Source organism: Sorex fumeus, unplaced genomic scaffold, assembly GCF_029834395.1.
Source record: "Sorex fumeus unplaced genomic scaffold, SorFum_2.1 ptg000009l, whole genome shotgun sequence".
Classification (NCBI taxonomy): Eukaryota; Metazoa; Chordata; class Mammalia; order Eulipotyphla; family Soricidae; genus Sorex; species Sorex fumeus.
Genome location: NW_026606066.1, coordinates 27,640,104 through 27,660,400, shown reverse-complemented (window position 1 = coordinate 27,660,400; position 20,297 = coordinate 27,640,104). Strand labels below are relative to the sequence as shown.

Here is a 20,297-nt window from a genome sequence, read left to right as displayed (position 1 = left end):
AAATTAATAGCATAGTTTATCACTTTGTGAGCTTAAATGAAATAATAAGTGTGGAACACTTGGCACTAATAAACTGGTGATAATAGAACAAGTTATACATTCAACTTTTGATATAATGATGGATCTCTGTAAGTAGAGGTAAAGGGTTACCAATAGGACTACGGATGAGCAGCACCACTTTAAGAGGGCCATATATTTTCAGATTTTCTTATTTTAGAAAGTTCAGCTTTACCTCCTATCAAATGTATATTCCGCATTTATTGCTTTATGTAACTTTAAACAAACTGATAAATTTTTGACTATTTGCATATTATATTTTGTATATTTATGTATTAAACACTAACTTGACTTGGTTTTCATCTGAGATACTAAAAGCATATGATACAAAGTTTAAGTTAGAATAGTAGATTCCAGAGTTATAATAAAATTTACACGAGAATAAAAATGAAAGAAACTGCTGGAAGTTAGTTCTCTTTTAAGTTTATTACAAACTGGTTTATTTCTTTTGCTAAAAGAACGCTCTAGATTGTTCAGTGCTCAAAAAAAATAATAATGAGTTATTTCTTTCTTTCTTTATTCTTTTTTTTTTTAGATTGTGGTTTGAATGTTCATAAGCAGTGTTCCAAGATGGTCCCAAATGACTGTAAGCCAGACTTGAAACATGTCAAGAAGGTGTACAGCTGCGACCTTACGACACTCGTGAAAGCCCACATCACGAAGCGGCCAATGGTGGTGGACATGTGCATCCGGGAGATTGAATCTAGAGGTAAGCCTTCCAAGCATCGTTGAGACATCTCATTTTGCCACAAACACAGATATTTATGAATTTCTAGGTCTAAGTTGCACCCAGAAAATTTCTTCTGGAAGTTTGGGAGAAATGATTTTACATCTCAAATGATAATGATTTTCAAGTCAAAAATGAATGAATTTAAACACGTGTTTATACTATTTTGATATTTAGGTACTTTTAACTACTTATGGGAAATGGTGTAGAAAATAAACATAGCAGGCCCAGAGAAGTAATACAGGAAGTAAGGGGCTTGCCCATTGCATGTGGTCAACTCCAGTTCAAGTCCCCAGGACTACAGGTCATCCCCTGAGCACCACCAGTAGTCCTCCCTAAGTGCAGAGCGAGTAATAGCGCCTTTACAACATGAAGTGTAACCCAAACACAGTCCCCACAAAAATCCAATTCACAGGAGACTGGAAGTATGATTTAAGCAATAGAACCAGGCTGAGCATGTGCAGGGCCCTGAGTTTGTTCACACACATATGCACACATGCACAGACACATGCCAGCACCTCTACGGAGAGCCCTGATGGCCCCCAAGAAACCACTAGATGTGGACCCCATAAAAATAATGATAAAATATCGGTAGAAAAAATGCTTCCAATCTGTAAAAGTTTACATACAGATACCAGTTCATTTTTCACTTTCCATGGTTTTTTTTTTCTTTTTGGGTCACACCCAGCGATGCACAGGGAATACTCCTGGCTCAGGCACTCAGGAATTACTCCTGGCATGCTCAGGGGACCATATGGGATACTGGGAATCAAACCCGGGTCGGGCCGCGTGCAAGGCAAATGCCCTACCCGCTGTCCTATCACTCCAGCCCCTCCATGTTTTCGTTAGGCCCAAGAAGCAAAAGTAAAAATCTTGTAGAAAAGCTAACCTAAAGGGGAAAACGGAAGAGCGGCACCCTTATTATTCTTCCCACTTGGGAAAACTGCTATTAGCTTGTTAATATAGTTTTTCTTAATCTTCTGTTACATAAAAGAATTTATGGAGTAATTGAGGTGATGAATTCTTTCCCTTAAGACCTAACATATTTGATTTAATTAGAGAAAATGATGTGCCCAATTACAAATATTCAGGTGACAGTGGGTCAGAATGAAAGAACAGTGAGAAAAATGGTTTTAATTTAGAGGAAAGGTGCAAAGATTGGGGCCAGAGTGCTAGTATAGCAGGGAAGATATTCACTTTGCATGCAGCCGACCTGGGTTCGATTCCTGGAAGCACCACAAGGAGCAATCGCTGAGTATGGTCAAGTGTGGTCCCCAAATCAACCAAACAAAAAAAAAGTGTAAAGATCTTTTAAAACATGTATATTGTATCATTCTTACATCCTTAACCTAACATATGGGAAGAACTTAAAATTTGAAGAAAAGGCAGAATTCCAGTAAAACGAATTATCGCTCCCATGCTTTGGGTTTTATAGGTCTTAATTCTGAAGGACTATACCGAGTATCGGGATTTAGTGACCTGATTGAAGATGTGAAGATGGCTTTTGACAGAGGTATGTTCGTCATCATTTTCAGTAATTTAGAATAACAATTAATAGACCAATAAGTTAATATGTCAGTCCTTTTCATAAGAACAGTGCCTTTTATTTTTTGCCTGTTATGTTATGCATTGTAGATCCTTAATGATTATTATACCAAATAATTAGACAGCTTATAATATTTTATTAGTTGTATTAAATTTTTTTGTTGTTATTTTATTTATTCTTTTGTGGTTGTTATTTTGTTTTGAAGTCATAACCCAGTAGTGCCCCAGGCTTACAGCTGGCTCTGAGCTCAGGGGTCCCTCCCAACAAGGCACTGGGAACTAAATGAGACCCCAGGGATTGAACTGGGATTAACTATGTGAAGGCAAGTGCCTTAACCTCTATACTATCTCTCTGGCCCCTGTGTGTGTGTGTGTGTGTGTGTGTGTGTGTGTGTGTGTGTGTAGTAGTGGGATCTGAACACAGGCCTCATGCATACAAAGCAAGTGTTCTACCACTGAGCCACATTTCCAGCCCAGTATTACATATTCTTCATTTAAAATTTCTGACTAAGAAAGAAGAATAAAATTCAGTTATGTTACAGATATTGGAGTTTGACATGTTCATCCATGTTCACCAAAAGAGCATTTAAATTTACCAAAAAGCATTAGAGAAAAGGGGTCAAAGTAAGTCATTACAGATCACAGTTTTCCAGCCTTGAGTTGGCACAGCTAACTCTGGCTGTTGTCTGTGCTTCCTGGGCTTCCTATCTCTTATTTGCCTAAGCAGGGACCCAATCTCTCACTCCTTTGTAGGAGACAGGAAACAGAGAATTGAGAACCTTCTGACAAAGGACTCACTAGGGGAGGAAGAAAGCAGTTCAAGAAAAACTCAGTGAAGCTTATTTACTATTTGTTGTTGTTGTTGTTTGTTTGTTTGGAACATACCTGGCAGTTGCTCGGGTTTGGATCTGCACTCAGGAATTATTCTTGGCAGTGATAAGGCAATCATACAGGAATTTGGATATCAAACCTGGGTCAGCAACATGCAAGGCATGCCTGTAACCATTGTACTATCTCTCTGGCAGAAGCTTATTTACCTTTGACATTTAAAGTTCGATTCCATGTCTAACTTTTATAATACTTATTACCTTCTGTAATAAATATTAGAATGTGTCAGAGAGATAGTACAGGGATTAAAGCCCTTGCCTTATGTGTGACTAACCCTGCTTCAATCCCTAGCACTATACCTAGTCCCTAACACAGCTAGGAGTAAGCTCTGAGCATCAGTGAGTGTAGCCCAGAGCCCCAATCCCACAAAGAAAATTTTTTAAAAACCCATAATAAAATTAATACTCAGAAGTATTTTTGAAACAGCAGCTATGTTTTGAAGACCATGGCTTTCTGTCCGGCAGTTCATGGAATGGTACATTCTGTCATCACACTCAGGAAGGGGTCATGTTAAATAATTACAGTGATGTTTGATTTCATTGGATAAATGCCATAGAAGAAAACATAACTGGGATCTTAACCTTGTCCATTGGGGTGTAGGGGGGTGCTAGAGATCAGAAGAGATTTTCTCAGAGACATGTATGCTAAAGTGAAAGCATGAGTGGAAGTGGACTGTAGCTGTGCCTTGGCTGAACGCCAAGAAGCAGGGTCAGTGAAGGACCCTGGCAACAGAGAGGCCCTTGCTCCACCTTGAGGCTGGTCTTGTCCAGGCCTGAGGGTTGCTGTGACTTTAAGAGTAGGAAGTGGAAGGAGAGTGGACTGAGATAGCATGAACCCAGTATCACCTCAGAGAAAGAATATCAGAACTGTAGAAGGTTTCTGAGCAACAACATCCTCCCCACCCATTAATTCTCTTTAGCCCATCATGTAGATGAATTATAAGAATTGTGATTTGGGGCTGGAGAGACCTTTTTTTTTTTTGAGACACATCCGGTGGTGCTCTGGGTTTACACCTGGATCTGCTTTCAGGAATCAGCCCTGGCAGTGCTTGGAGGACCATTATGTGGTTCTGGGAGTCAAACGTGGGTTGGCCACATGCAAAGCAAGCAGCACCCTACCCACTGTACTATCACTCTGCCTCCCCTTCCTCTTCTTTAGGTCCTAGGACCCCATTACCTAGTTCCTTTTCCATATGCCTTTTCCTGCCAGAAAGCACTCTATCCTAGTTGTACTGCCAATGCACATGATTTCAATTGCAACGTGAAGCATGAACTCTGATAGTCTAGTTCACACTTGAATATGAATATCTGATTGACCAAAATACTTTAAAGTGCTGCTTTAAAAAAAAAAAGACTTTTTAGAGTACAGAAAATTTTAGCAAAAGAATTTTTCAACATAATCTGACCCATCAGGGCTCCTAATGTTTCCCCTAAAAATAGTATCTAGCAATCTTGCATTAGTTAATGCAAGTAAAATACTTTTGTTAAAGTCGATGAACCAATATCAATACTTTAAAGTCATATTGTACAGTTCTGTGAATTTTGACCAATACATATTCTGTATCCACCATTGTTATGCAGAATGTTCACCACCATAAAAATCTCTGCCTCCTGCCCCTTCCTTTCCTCCCCTGAGCCTGTAGTTGACCTTTTCTGTGGTATCATATAGTTTTTTATGAGAATGCACTTTTTCAGGTGAGCATCTCTTAGTACTATTCATTTCACTAACTTAGCAATTTTCATGTAACCATGTCTTCTTATTTTTATAGCTCATTTCTTTATTTTTTCACAAGTTTTTTTATTGAATCACTGTGAGATAGACCCTTATAAAGCTGTTCATGATTAGGTTTCAGTCTTACAATGTTCCAACACCCATTCCTCCACCAGTGTACATGTACATTTCCCAGCACCGGGTCACTCCACCTTGAGGCTGGTCTTGTCCAGGCTTGTGGGTTGCTGTGACTTTGGGAGTAGGAAGTGGAAGGAGAGTAGACTAAAAGGGGTTTCCTTCCCCACCCCACCCATTTCTCTCTCTCTCTCTCTCTCTCTCTCTCTCTCTCTCTCTCTCTCCCTCTCTCTCTCTCTCCCTCTCTCCCGCTCACACACACACACACACACACACACACACACACACACACACAGATTTCTTTTAATTACTGAATAATGCTTCTATGGTTGTTTATTCACCTATTGAAGGACATCATGGTTGCTTCATCCTTTTGGAAATTGTGAATATAACTACTTTAAACATTTGGGGTTTTTCTTTCTTTTTTTTATGTAGGAGTATTGCTATTTGTTCAGCCATTGATTAGGCTGATTGAATTGGGCATGAACTCCACTAAACATTTGTTTTTCAAGGCTTTGTGTGGATATAAGCTTTCAACTACTCGCATAATATCCAGGACCATGATTGTAGGCTTGTATATTAAGAGCATGTTTGACCTGGTCAGAAACTGCCTGTCTTCAGAAGTGGCACTTCCACATTGATTTCTGCCGACACTGATTGAGAATTCCTGTGGCTTCTCCTCAGCATTTGGTGTTGTCAGTGTTGGGATGGATTAAACTATTCTAACAGCTGGATAGTTGAAGAGGCTGCTCTTTGATCTATAGAAATCCTTGTTTCTTCTCATGTTATTTTAGCACTCTCAAATATTGTTTTGCTTTTACTATTTCTCATTACCTCCCTACCCTAAGACTCAGATAAGATCCAAATGTCATATAGAAGAAGCGGGAGTGAAACAAAGCTGACTTTCTGTGCTGGAATCTTTCTGTCGGGGTGGAAGAGGGGTGTTACCAGTGGGTGCTCAGAAAGCCCAAGGATCACTCCCAGTGATTCTTAGCTAACTGGGCTGGTAGTTCAATGAGAGGATTCAAGAATGTGGTGCTACTCAGGGTGTACAGTGCTGAGGATTACCTGGCCTGGCTGCTCAGACCATTAGGTGCCAGGGATCATGCAGAGCATATGCCTTAATCCCTACGCTTTCTCCTGCCCTGTGCTAACAGCCTTAAATTGGGAGAATCTCATTATTTTTCACATTCTCTGTTAATTAGAAAACAAAAAAAGAGGGAAAATGCAGCCTCATATTATTCCCCATGGGAATTCTAAAATGTGTTAAGTGAAATTTAATGAAATTGTTGACCTTTGTCCTCTCCAGACCTGCTACCCCTTTATAATGACACATCAGAAAAGCAATGCCAGAAGAGAAATGTGGGAGAAAATATTTTGCTTAAGAAGAAAATTGGTCAACTATTATTTAAATGTATAATAATAATGATTGTTTTTATTTTATTACATAAAATAAATTAGTATTATTATTGTTAATTTATTATTCTGCTCAACTTGAAGTGCAAAGCATACATTGGACCATGCACAATGATAGAGCACATGCTTTATGTGTATCAGGCTCTAGGTACAATCACCAGGGGACACACACACACACACACACACACACACACACTCTGAAGCATTTCCAGTCTCTAAAATTGCATACAAAAATTTCATGTGTTTTGATACTGCTGTGATTACAGATATTTACTTTTATTTCTTTTGCCATCCTTTAAAGATGGGGAGAAAGCAGATATTTCGGTGAACATGTATGAAGACATCAACATTATTACTGGTGCACTGAAACTGTACTTCAGGGACTTACCGATTCCACTCATCACATATGACGCTTACCCCAAGTTTATCGAGTCTGCCAGTAAGTAAGAAGTGCTTTTTTCCAATAACTTAATGACAGCCGCCTGTTCCAGAGAATCATTTCTCTTATGTTTCTTGGTTGCCTGTCTTGAATGCAACATTGCAAAACATTCTTTCCCTTTCCTTCACTTTCCACAGTTAATACACTTGCAAGAATTTTGAACATTAGGGGCTGGAGCACTGGCACAGCGGGTAGGGTGTTTTCCTTGCACACGGCTGACCTGGGTGCAATTCCCAACATCTCATATGGTCCCCCCAGCATTGCCAGGAGTAACCCCTGTGCGTTGCCGGGTGTGACCCAAAAAACAAAAAAAAAAGAATTTTAAACATTTATCTAACAGGTTTGCTATGACTGACTTCTGCCATCTGAAATTGCTTTTGAATGTACTAAACCTCGTGTGCCAAAGTCAGCTTTCTACTGGTCTTCCTTAGGTATGCCCTAATACTTTTGTATATGAAATAAAATTGATAACAAGAAAAAAATTTTTTAATTAAATTCAGTTTTTTTTAAAAAAAACACACAGCTATGTTGTTAGTAGGTTTATCAAGCATCAATATTACTCTAAGATCATTATACAAGTTTTCAAATTCTTATTCTCATTTTCTTTAGTAATCCTGTGATTGTCATTAGCAAAACAGTTTGCAGACTGGTGCTGATATATAAATGATAATTTAAGGGGCAAGAAGTATATTTCCTAAGTTCTAGTTAAAACTAGAAAATGAGAGAAAGCAAAGGCTCATTTGCCAATTTATGATATAAACAAATTATACCTGTAACTGATACTTTTTTTTAAGGAGGGGAGGAATTCTTTACGGATTTTAAGTGTTTATACTACTTTTTAAAAAGAATATGCTATTTATGTTTTTTTTTCCTTTTTAAAACAATGTGTTGAGTTAATTTTTAAATAATAACATCTCCTCCTTGGTAATAACTGATTTGCTTTTGACATTGAGAGTTCATTAAGTACAGACTTTCTTTGTTCCAGTTTTCAGATTCCCCTTTAGAAAGTTTGTTGAGAATTTTTGTGGTCAGCTCGGGCTCTCACGGAGAGAAGAGCCGTGAGAAGTGCCTCAATGTTTACAAAGCTCCTTGTTGGGAGTCTGGGAGACTCTAGACTGGAGCTAACTCTTCTTCTGGGGAGGCGTCGGGCTGCATCGGTGGCGGCTAGCTCTCTGCCCAGGCTCACAGTTCTCCCCTCGGGGGCATACTGTCCTCCCCAGAGACAGAAGTCCAGCGGCCATGCGTGAGGAGGAGAACATTCCCCCCACCACACACGCACACCACAAAGGGCTCCTCAGTCCAGGGTTTGCCCAGAGCAGCCCCCATGTCAAACTGCTGGGGAGCAAAGCTGAAACCTAGCCACTGCCTCGGCTGAGGGCATCCAGTTAGCAGAGGACAGAGCCTTGATTCAGACGCAGGCTCAGGGGGTCTGGGGGCCGCACACCACTGCATCTCCTTAGCAGAAGCAGCCAAGCCTCCTCCTTGCCCCGCACTCCCAAATCACCACCCCTTTCCTCACACCCATCCTGCTTTGCTGATGAGAGTTCCCCCTCTTGGCCATTCTCATGTTTCATTGTCCTGGAGTGTGTAAATGGAATAGGCCTTCTGTCCTGACTCACACTGGAGAAAACACTCTTAAAGGCACACGACGCAAGAAGAAAAGGGTCCCAAATTAAGAAAGAGATTCCTTGTAAACTGTCGTGGTGCCCAGCCATGATATGTATGCCCACTACAAAAGTCTGAGAGCCTCTGCTAGATTCTCCTAAATCCTTTTCGTTTTGTTTTCTGGGTAGCACTCTGGGATCATTCCTGGCAGGACCATATGGGATGCCACAGATAGAACCCAGGTTGGCTGTGTACAAGGCAAACCCACCCACCAGGGAGACCCCTCCTGCGTTCTTTCTGGGGACTCACCCAGGCTCCCCCACTATTCCCCACTGGGCTGATGCCGCTGCAGCCACGCGTGGCTCTTTGCATCTCTTCACGATCAGGAGGCAGCCTTCCCCGGGGGTCTGCACAGTGGTTCCTCTGCCTTTTCTGCCCAGGCGTCTCCCCTACCTCTCCTCTAGGTTCCTGCTCTCCCTTCCTCAGTCTTCCCTCAAGACCTTCTCTTTTGTTGAGTCTAATCTGACCTAATATTGCAGCCCTACATACTTCTGGTGTCTCCTGCTGTTTTTCCCATAGCACTTGCAGCAGTACAAGTACGCATTCTAAGACACCATACCTATTATTTACTGCTGGTCAGTCTCATAAAGTAAACTGTCTGTGAGCAGGGGATGCTGTTTTCTTGGAATCCCACCAGAACCGCCCTTTATCTTAAGGATTTCCCTTCAAAGATTGGTTGTGAATATTCAAAGGCAACCAAGTCACTCATTTTTCAGGTTCCAAAATGGAATCGTTTCAAATTCATTAGTCTTATGATAAAAAGGGAATTATCCAGATTTTAGAAATTAAATGACAAAAGTTCAGTATCCGAGATGGTATTACTGTCATGAATTGGCACTCGTTAAGGTCCCTCCAGTTCAGAGCCCATTCATTATTTATCTTGGTAAAAAGCAAACAGCTTCAGGGAAGCTTTGGGCAGAAGTTGTCAAATGGCCAAAGTGTCTTTGAATGAAAAACTTTCGATCGCCAGTCGCATTCTGAGATTTATCAGATCTGTTCTGCCAATACTTGGGATTTCCCACATTCATCTCCTCGCAGTTCTTGGCTCCAGCCATTGCCACTGAGAGGAATGCCTCCTTGTCTTGTATTTTTGAATGCTACATTCTGGTCAGATGTGGCCTTCTCACATTTCAAGACTGCTGTCCAGAACAGGACTCTGCGTCTCAGGCAGGGTACCACTGCATTTGCCTTCACACCCACCATCTAAAGTCATCCCATGTACCTGGCATGTGCACAAAAGTGGTGATATGCTGTGGTTCTTTTTGTGAGAACACCAAACCTCAAAGATGTCTGTTGTTTCTCATTATGGAAGCAACTGGTGAACTGACCTCAAAGGAATGCAGTTTGTTGACTGACACACTGAGCTGAAAAAGATGGTCACCTTCAGGGTTTGGAAGAGTGCATTTCCTTCAGGAATCTTGTCATCACGGGAAACATTTGGAATTACTTCAGATGCCTCAGTGCTCTCTTCTGACTATCCTAAGGAGTAGAGTTTTTCTCCTTGAGCATAGATTTTTATTAGATTTATTTATTATTTTGCACCCCAGTGCACATCTGCAGTGCTCAGAGCTTACTCCTGGTTCTATGCTCAGGGATCCCTTCTGGTAGGACTCAGGGGACCATATGGGTTCACAGGGATCAAACCTGTGTCAGCCACATGTAAGGCAAGTGCCTTTCCTGCTGTACTATCACTCTAGACCTTAGATTTTATTTTTCATGTTACATTTTTTAAATCATATGGAGCGGAGAGATTGGTCCACACCAGGCGGTACTTGGGGACTACTCCAAGTTTGACGCTTAGAGGGTGTCACTCCCAGTGGTGTTTGGGGACCATACGGTGCCAAGTATTGAACCAGGGTCAGCCATATGCCAAGTAAGCATATTTACTCCTATTCTATATCTCTCCATCCTCATAAGTAATTTTTGAGTAATCAAAAACTTAATCTAATGAATAAAGTAGTAAATGTTACAGGATAGATTTCTTGTTTAAAAAGAAAAAAAATGTCGCCAGAGTTGGTAGGGCATTTTAAAGAAGAGCCAGAAACACCAGTTATTAACTATACGGTAAATGTCGCAGCGGGTAGCATTGTTTAAACGCCATCACTGAAAGGGGATTTTCAAATTATTTGGAATGTATCATTCCTTGAATCTGTAATATTCTAAAGAGGGGCAAGTTTTTAATCTGTGTCTGTGTATTTGTCTGAAATTTTTATAGTTGCATTATTTATATTCGATATCCAATTTGTAATTACCAAACTCCAGAACACTCAAGTGGAAAAACTGAGAACTCCTCAAAATGTCCGAGTAAACAATGTGCCGTGTTTAAACTTAGCTTATGGAAATCTAGGACTTTACCATTTAAAAGAATGTATAGGACTGAGGAAATAGCACAGAAATGAGGGCACAGGTCAGGCCTGCTTATGACCCCAGTTCCATCCCTGGACCTCCTGACCTCCCCGCAGCATCTCAAGCATCATTGGGTGTCACCATGGCCCCACACAGCCTAAGTAGCCCCACATCCAGGGTCCCTAGCAGCTCTGCCAGCACCACTGGTATAGAGTTGAAGGGGGAGGCCCCAAGTTCTTCTAAGAACTACTTGGGGGGCCCAAAATAAATGTAATAATTTCCAAAGTAGGCAAGGATCTATAAAAAAGCTTTTTTTTTTAAACCAGTTCTTGCAGATCATTACAGGAATAGAATTCATTGTGTATTCAGATCTTACTTCCTGACATTCAACTTGCTCTTTTAGAAATTATGGATCCGGATGAGCAGTTAGAAACCCTTCATGAAGCACTGAAACTCCTGCCACCTGCCCACTGCGAGACCCTCCGGTATCTCATGGCGCATCTAAAGAGGCAAGTCACAGGCTTTGACCTTAAGCTTGTATTCTTTTCTCTCTTTCTGCAGTGTCAGGGATCAAACTAGTAAGGCATGCGCTTTACCACTAAATTAGGTCCCAGGGCTGGCGTTCAGGTTTTAAGAATAAAATGAAAATGTGAAAGGGGGCCAGTGAGATAGCACAGGTTAAGACACTTGCCTTGCATGTGACTGATCCAATTTCAGGATTCAGAATCTCATATGGTCCCCCGAGTACTGCCAGGAGTGATCCCTGAGCACAAAGCCAGGAGAAAGCCCTGAGCACCTCAGGACGCAGCCCCCAAAGAAATGGTAAAAGAAAGGGCAAGTGATCTATTTAATGGGTAAATGGATAATGTGAAATTGGACAATTGGGAAGTTGAGAAGGAATGCTAAAGTTGTGCTTGGATTCTGCATGCAAATTTGTTTCTGGATAAATGCATTTTTAGTTCCATATATGTTTCAGATATGCCAGAAATATTGAAATTTTGCCAGTGAGACAAATTAATTTTTATAGAAGAGAAAGCCTTGTGGCTATAAAAACTACATTATCGTGATAAAGCAAAACCAAGCAACTCACAAGAAAGTTTATTTTTCTTATTTCTTTAAAATAGTAAAAGGATTAAGGTTAGAAAGAAATGGAATAGACACTTCAGACTTGGTGTTGATATTTTAGATTATGAATTTATGTTGCAAACACTCAAAATGATGTGAAGAGTGAAGGAATGAAGCAAGAAATGGAAAGCGGTATTTCCATTAGTTCTGGTTTAATGTTTGAAGTGCTGATGTAACTTTATTTTCCTACTTGGACATCTTTAATCAGTTGAAGTAAAGTTCCTAAAATTATACATCTGGTTTTTGGTGTGGTTTTAGGGTTTCTCAGTGTAAGACCAATCAGAAATAAAAGCAGAACTTAATTCTTTTTTGTGTGGGCTTTACATATGAGTTAACTGGAGGTAAATTTTAACTCACGGTGCTCTTGGATAAGAGGGAATGCGCTCAATATAGCATGTGTCTAGTGTACTTTCAATTTTATGTGTGAATTCCAGTTTGCTTCACAGTTGGATGCAAAATGTGAATACTCCACACTCAAGCAAAGGAATAACTTTCCAAGAGTTGTCTCTGTGCCTTTTTCTGTAATAGTCAAAAAAGACCTATCCTAGCACTGTCCCCAGCCATTTCCTCTTAACTTTCTTACTGTCCCACCCTAAGAAAGCTGCCCAGGTGCAAAAATTATTCAGCCAGAAATAAGGTGGCCAAAGTGGAGGGAGGGCTGCTCTGAGGAAAGCCGGTATTTTAAAGCACAGACCTATAACCTTGAGGTTATCAGTATGTTTTTCCAGTCCCTAGAGTGTGTCTGGTTGGGGTTGTAGTGCCCAGTACAAGATAGCAACCCAGGAATTTCAGCACTTCACACTGTGCTACTTGTTTTTCAGAGTGACCCTCCATGAAAAGGAGAATCTTATGAACGCAGAAAACCTGGGGATTGTATTTGGTCCAACCCTCATGCGGTCTCCAGAGCTGGACGCCATGGCAGCACTGAATGACATCCGGTATCAAAGACTGGTGGTAGAGCTGCTTATCAAGAATGAAGACATTTTATTTTGAAGTTTCGGTCTGGGGGAGGGAGGAAAGAAATGCTTTACAGATGAAGGAATGTTTTATAGTCATTTAATTGGCTCTCCTAGCTGAATCCTGATTTCTTGGTCAGAGTTTGAGCAGATAACCAGATCAAAATGAAGGAACTTTCTGTTGTTTCCGTAGCACCGCACAGCTCTCCTTGTAAAACAGTGAACACACGCTTTCCAGTTCTAGTACTCCTGGGTGTTTATCATGTTAAGAGAAACGCAAGCTATTGCATGATTAGCCCCCTGTTTGGCACGGGAACCCCACATAAAGGAGAAAACCAGCCCGCACCGCCTCTTCGTCCTGGGTAGCCTGTGGTTGATATTCCGCATGTTTCGCAGCGTAAATCTGTCGTGGCCTCTCTTTGGGTTCTTCTATACGTCATTGCTTTCTGATGCTTCTGTAAACATGCACCCAACAAATGGATAAAACAGCACTTTGACCTGCGACCTTGCCATAGAATAGCATACGCCTATTTTTCTCAGATGCTTTATTTCTGCTTTCTCTTAGTTCTCTCACATAGTACTTTCTTTCCAGCCAAAAAAAAAAAAAGAACAAAAATGTGTTTTCAGATTTGTTACTTTAGTAAATTATCCATATCAATAAAATTTTAAAAAAATACAACCAGAGCATTTTCTGCTAAATTACTGGTTTTCAGTTGTAATCTTGTGCTCTTATCTGGCATGCATTTATTAATTTATTAAATTTGACTTTTAGAAATCAAACTATCAATAGCTTACTTTTTTCCCATGGTTGTAAGCATTCAGAAAAAATGTGTTGGTCATTTAATATTGTGTTCTCTCTCCCTTGTTTACCACGGAAACTTTTGTGTTAAACTCCTGAAATAATAATTTTAAACTGCTTCAAAAGGAAGCACCCATTCATTGGGTTTCTTTTTCTTCTTGTATACTCTGCAGAAGTCTAAAATATTTTCTTGCCTTTTGGGCGAAATAGGGGCTGGAGGGCAGGTAGAATCACTCTAGATCCTTCTAGAGTTATCTGAAAAAGAAATCAGGCTTTCTAAAGTGTGTAACTTTAAACAGTTAAGCATCACAGATGTGTGATGTTTACACACAGTTGCGTTGATGGTAGGCTGCCAGATAGTGGCCTTCCTCACACTGAAGAGCGGAAGTTGCTTCAGCCAGAACCCAGCAATCTGGGACAGTGGGCCTGACTTTGCCACTCACGTAGCTTGGAGCAGCCGACTTCTGATCTCTTTCCTCCTCTGTCAGTTGAGTGTCCTTCCAGAACACAAGTCCTATGTTATGGGGGAGGGAAAAGAAGAGGGGATACAAGGACCAGTTTTGTTTTGTTTTGCTTTTTTAATCCTTTGTTTTGCTTTTGATTTAATAAATCCTTAATACTCTCAAGACTAAAAGATAGTAGAAATTGACAGAATAATGAGTTTGTCCATATTTTTTGCTCCTAGGCTAAAGTAAGAAGTTGGTAGCATGTTTTACTAATGTGCATATTCAGAAAAATATAGTCATTGAGGATATAGTTCTATCCCTGGCACAACATATGGTCCTCTGAGCATCACCAGGAATGATCCTTGTGTATAAAGCAAAAAAGCCCTGAGCATCATGGGGTATGAGCCCTCCCCCTCCAACAAAAAAAAGAAAGCAAAGCTCAAAATAGGGTGAAAGAAAGGACAAATGATCTATTGGATAGATAAATGTATAGCTATAGCTACCTCTTATGTGAATCACACAACTGTGAAGTTGAGAACTATTTTCTCCTTAAATTCTGGTATATATGTATTTATAGTTCCATATATATTCTCAGATATGCCAGAAATACCAAAATCCTGTCAATAGCACACATTAATTTTTGTGGCTGTTGAGGAGAGCAATAGCACAGTGGTAGGGCATTTGCCTTGCACGCAGCCAACATGGGCGACCCGAGTTCAATTCTTGCGCCCCTCTCGGAGAGCTCAGCAAGCTACCGAGAGTATCTCGCCCGCACAGCAGAGCCTGGCAATCTACCTGTGATGTATTCGAAATGCCAAACATAGTAACAACAAAGTCTCCGATGGAGACGTTACTGGGCCCGCACGAGAAAATCGATGAACAATGGGAGGACAGTGACAGTGACAGTGAGGAGATAGTCCATCACCTTTTCTCAGCCAGCATCTATGGAAAATGCCATTGCACCAAGCAATTCTGGACAATAGGATTAATAAAGTACAGAGTATCATTAAACACAGGTATGTTCTTTTTCAGTGGAGGTCACTGAAAGGCAGTAAAACATAAGGCACTGCTTTTGACAACCTTTGAAATATGTTTTTCTCCAAAATCTGATCATATGAATCTAAATTGAATTTTGTACAAATTCCTTTGCAAGGAGAAATTCAGTCATAAAGAAAAGTAATAGATCACACTCCCTCATTTTTTATTTATTTTATATATGTATACCAATTTGCATGTCATCCTCACCCTGGGGCCATGCTAATCTTCCCTGTATCTTCCAATTTTAGTATACGTGCTGCCAGAGTGAGTACATTCACCCTATTTTTAAAAAGGAACAGATATTTCTAGGAGACGCATTAGAATTACAGATAAATCTGTGAAGAAGTTATACCTGATCACAGAATCAAGCAAATGCTTAACTAAAGTTCTGACTTTATCTTCAGACCAGGCATTGATATGTTTTAAAGATGGATGCAGAGCTCATTTCAAGATGTGTAGATACATCTTGAAGATACAAACTGTAGCTACAGGGCAAGGAGCAATAGTAGAGCGGGTAGGCATTTGCCTTCCACGCAGCTTCCAGGCTTCGATACTCAGCATCCCATATGGTCCCCTGAGCACAGCCTGGAGTAATTTCTGAGTGCAGAGCCAGGAGTAATTCCTCAGCACTACTGGGTGTACCCCATCTCTCCCCCAAAAAAGAACAGCAGCTATTTCATCCAAGCACTCTGGAATTTAGAATTTGGGAATACACTTTTGACCTGACACAGTAATTTTCCATTGCTAATGGAAGTTCATACTCTACAATTAGAGTCTTTCATACATCTGCTATTAACTAGTAACTTGCCCACATGATGATCTTTTATGATGAGGCAGAGGTTTCTCCTTATTTTCACCAATAAGGCCTCTCCATAAGCACCCAGAAATTTGTCAGCACTACAGATACTCTGCCGTCAATGTGAAGTTTTTTATTATACATTTTAGATCCATAGCTTCAAAGAGATTGTTGAGAAGCTATAGAGAGTGCTAAAGAGAGTGGATTACGTGTTTGCTGTGCACAAGCCCAACCCTGGTTCAACCCCTGGCAACCTATATGCTCCCCTGAGCCTTCCAGAGTGATCCCTGAGCACAGAATCGAGAGTAAGCTCTAAGAACTGTTGAGTGGCCCAGAAGCCAAAGATAAAGAAATTATTTATTTAAAAAAAATCAAAGATGTTCTGAACCTCCATATTTTTTTGGTTATTTTTAAACACCAGTTTTTTTATACCAGCTGGCCAGAGGAAATAGTTCTTGTCTAAATCAAGATTAAAATGTCTTTAAGTGCAAGAATAGCTATTATCAAAGTGTTTCTGTTTATTTCTCGGGCTCAAATAGAAGGTTTCTTTATAATTGAGTATTCATATCTCACAAAGTATTTTCAAGTTTTTGGTCTCCTATACTGGTTAAATACCCTTAAAGGACAAAGGATATTTTTCGTTTGTTTTTGTTTTGGGACCTCATCCAGCAATTTTCTGAGCTTTCTCCTGGTTCTGTGTTCAGGGATCACTCCTGGTGGGACTCAGGAGACCATATGGGATGCTGAAGAACAAACCCAGTGGCTGCGTGCACCAGGCAACTTACAATATTGATTGTACTATCTCTCCGGTTCAAAAAAGGTCTATTTTGAAAATGAACTCTGGGAAAGCAGGTTGTGCAGCTTCCTTCTCCCCAGTGTGTCCTAGTCATAGGGATAATACCTTTTTTAAAAAAATTACTAAGCATCATTATCACTTGATTTGCCTGTGGCACTTGGCTTTGGCAATTCGTGTTAAGGGAAGAAAATATTTCCATTTTTTGTGCTTTGCTTTCTTTTGTTGGAGGGGGCGGACACACCTGGTGATGCTCAGAGATTACTCCTGGCTTTGCACTCAGGAATAACTGTGTTCAAAGAACCATGTGGGATGCCAGGGATAGAAACCCAGGTTGGACTAGTGCAAGGCAAATGCCTTACCCTCTATACTATCACTCTGGCCCAGACATTTCATTCATTGAACTGAAGAGTCATCTCTGTATAATATCTCTGTCACACCTTACACTTCTATCCAACATCTGGTTGGTTCTGACATTTGATTGGCATCATGGTGGAATGGAAGAAATGGCCAATGGGAGGATCACATCATCAAGGGGCTACCAGCTGGTCTAAGTTACTTGAAAGCTGGTTCTTGCCTTCTCACTTCAAATGAAGCGCAAACCCGGGGCCTCTGGTGCATCTACATTCCTCAGTCCTCATCCATTTCCTGCACGTTCCCCATGGGCCACGCACAGTAGTAGGCCTGGGAACAAGAGCATTTCTGGTTCTCAAGAAACTTATGGGTCTCTTTGGCCTAGTCAAACTTGAATTTTATCTTTTTTCTCAGGAAGCATCTTATTTCCTATGGGCCTCGTCATTAACATCAACAGAAAGTGAAAACAAGGTAGTGTGTGTGTGTGTGTGTGTGTGTGTGTGTGTGTGTGTGTGCACGCGCGTGCCTTTCTACCACAGACATGTGAACTCATAAGCCATAGTTTTCTTGTTCCATATACTACTTTTAAGCCACCCTTCAACACTCACTTCACCAATAAAGAAGTTAGAGATGAAATGAGGATGACTTTAGACCCAGTGGAGCTTATTTGGAAGCATCAAAAGCAAAACTACATAAATGCCAATCCCTGCCAGGTGATTGGGAAAACAAAGGACGGAAAAAAATTCCATTATGTCATCCTCTTCCAGACATTCGCTAGCCCCTTTGTCTCTCTTACCTGAAGTAGGTGATTGTGCTATCTATTCAATAGATGGTATCATCCTGATAGCTTAGAGCTTTACTAATTGTCTAAAACATAATGATGACTTTGAGTGGGGGCACCAAGGGATAAGGCTTCCACTTTGCATGCCTCTAACCCCAGTTCAAGCTGAGCCACATTTTAGGTTTCCCAAGTACCACCAGGAGTGATCCCTGAGCACAGAACCAGGAGTAAGCCCTTAGCATCACCAGGTGTGGCACAAAACAGTATCAACAAAGACTGACAGGCCAGAGACAGCTCAATGAGCTGAGCATATGCTTTGCAAGCAGGAGTCCTAAATCCAACCCCAACACTCCATGGTTCTCCTAGCACCGCTGGGAATGATGCCACGTTCCAACAAGCCAGGAGTAAAATAACTGAGTACCACTAATTGTTGCCCCCAAACAAAATATAAACAGACTGTGACAGTCTTCACAGTTCCCAAATACTAATGAAGGGGAAAAAAGTGTTATTTTCCATTAGTTTTATACAATCAAAGAATTAGATTATGATTAATACACCAAATCCTAAAACCAAGTAACAATTTTATTAGCATTGATTGTATTAATACCTTTATTATTAAAGATTCGAACGTTTATTGCCTTCAACATATTCTTCTATGAGTTGTTAGAGCTTCTCAGTGTCCAGTTTTTAAAGTAAAATTGATTCATTTCTCCTGCATATCAAACAAGAATCTTACATCAATTGATATTTCACATCTTTAAATTAAAATACAAAATCAAAAGGCAAAATTATGATTCATATATTTCCACACAGTGTAAGGAAAATCCTAATCTATGAATTTTATTGATCATTACAAATTATTTGGGGGTAAGGGTTGGGGCGACACCAGTATTGGGGGAGAGCAGATGGCTACCCCAGCCCTGTGCTGAGGGCTGCTCAGTGCTTAGGGAGACAGGTGATGTTGGAGACACCTTGTATGAGCCACATACAAGGCAAGGACCTTAAACCCTGTACTCTCTGCCTCCACTCTCGATATGTTCAGTGGTCTTTCAGTTATGGCATTTAGAATATAAATATTTTCCTTTATTGTTTTTTTCCACCAATGGCACAAAACACAAGACTATGTGGTTGGTGCTGGTGACCTAATCATTGGACCTCCATTGCACACTTTGCAGTGTTTGTTGTTCAGAGACAAAATTACGTTGTGGCAGTAACATCTGCTGGTGACTAGGAATCTTAGGATTGTTTTTTTCTTGTTCTGAAACAACTACTTAGCTAACTGTGCCACTTAACTACTTAGCTAACACAAAAGCAGAGGAGGTCATGTTTAGAGACTTAAATGACTCACAGAGTAAATCACCAAAATGGATCTTTCATAAGTAAGAAGTAGAGTTTTTGTTGCAGGCATGGTGGTTTTTTATTGTTATCCAAACTATATTAGAAGGGAAATGACATGGTCATATTGTACAAATACACCAGCACTCTGCCCCCAGAGCTTAGCAACATTGTGATACCAAAAAGCTAAAACCTGGGTGATTGGGACAGGTAATAGCATAGAACTTTCAGGACACACATTGACACCCTTATCATCTCAAAATAGGCTAATATGTATATGCTTTGTCGTTTTCTATAAACATGATAAACAGACAAAATGCAAAACTTCAGGGGATTCCCATGGGCAGGTGAGTATCATGTTAAGTGAAATAAGAGGAAGGACAAATACTGGCTGATTTCTATACCACTTTTCTGTGGTATAGAAAGAACCAACATAAAGGAATGGAAGGTATTAAATGATAGCAAACCTTTGGCTCTGGATTACAGAACTGAAATGCCAAGTAAGAGGAAAGAAGAGAGGGAGGATAACAGGGGAGATTGGGTGTGATATACAGATATGGGTGGAAGGTCTTCACACTTCGAAATGGTAGTGGTGAAATGGTAACTGTACATTAAAATCATAATTATTAGAATTATTGCAGACATGCTGCCTAAACTATATTGCAGACATGCTGCCTAAACTAATAATTAAATCTACTAGAGCAAAAACCTGTAGTAGACACACAAAGGATAAAAGGAAATTTAGGGGCCAGAGGGATGGTACAGTGAGTGGGTAGGGCACTTACCTTGCACAAGGCAGACCCGAAACCACATATGGTCCCAGAAGCCCAGCCAGGGACCCTGAATACAGGGCCAGGAATAAAGCCTAAACACCACTGTGTGTGTTCCCCGCCCCCCAAGGAAAACCAATGGATAATATGATGTAAATTACAGACCTATGGATAAT

The 20,297-nt window shown here is 40.5% G+C and overlaps 1 protein-coding gene and 1 non-coding gene across 5 annotated transcripts in view; one reads left to right on the top strand and one right to left on the bottom strand.

The window, feature by feature from the left end:
• Positions 1–13,789, top strand: part of CHN1 (chimerin 1) — a 190,028-nt gene extending 176,239 nt beyond the window's left edge. For all 4 annotated transcript variants that reach the window (XM_056110491.1, XM_056110492.1, XM_056110493.1 and 1 more), the window contains 5 exons: positions 593–766; positions 2,220–2,297; positions 6,780–6,917; positions 11,332–11,437; positions 12,875–13,789. In XM_056110491.1, coding sequence (XP_055966466.1) covers positions 593–766; positions 2,220–2,297; positions 6,780–6,917; positions 11,332–11,437; positions 12,875–13,046 — 668 coding nt within the window. In that variant the 3' untranslated portion in view covers positions 13,047–13,789. The remainder of the gene's footprint in view (positions 1–592; positions 767–2,219; positions 2,298–6,779; positions 6,918–11,331; positions 11,438–12,874) is intronic.
• A 1,668-nt stretch (positions 13,790–15,457) lies between these two features.
• Positions 15,458–15,564, bottom strand: LOC130019821 (U6 spliceosomal RNA). The gene has a single exon (XR_008791893.1). It is a non-coding gene; the product is annotated as a U6 spliceosomal RNA (small nuclear RNA).
• Positions 15,565–20,297: the final 4,733 nt, after the last annotated feature.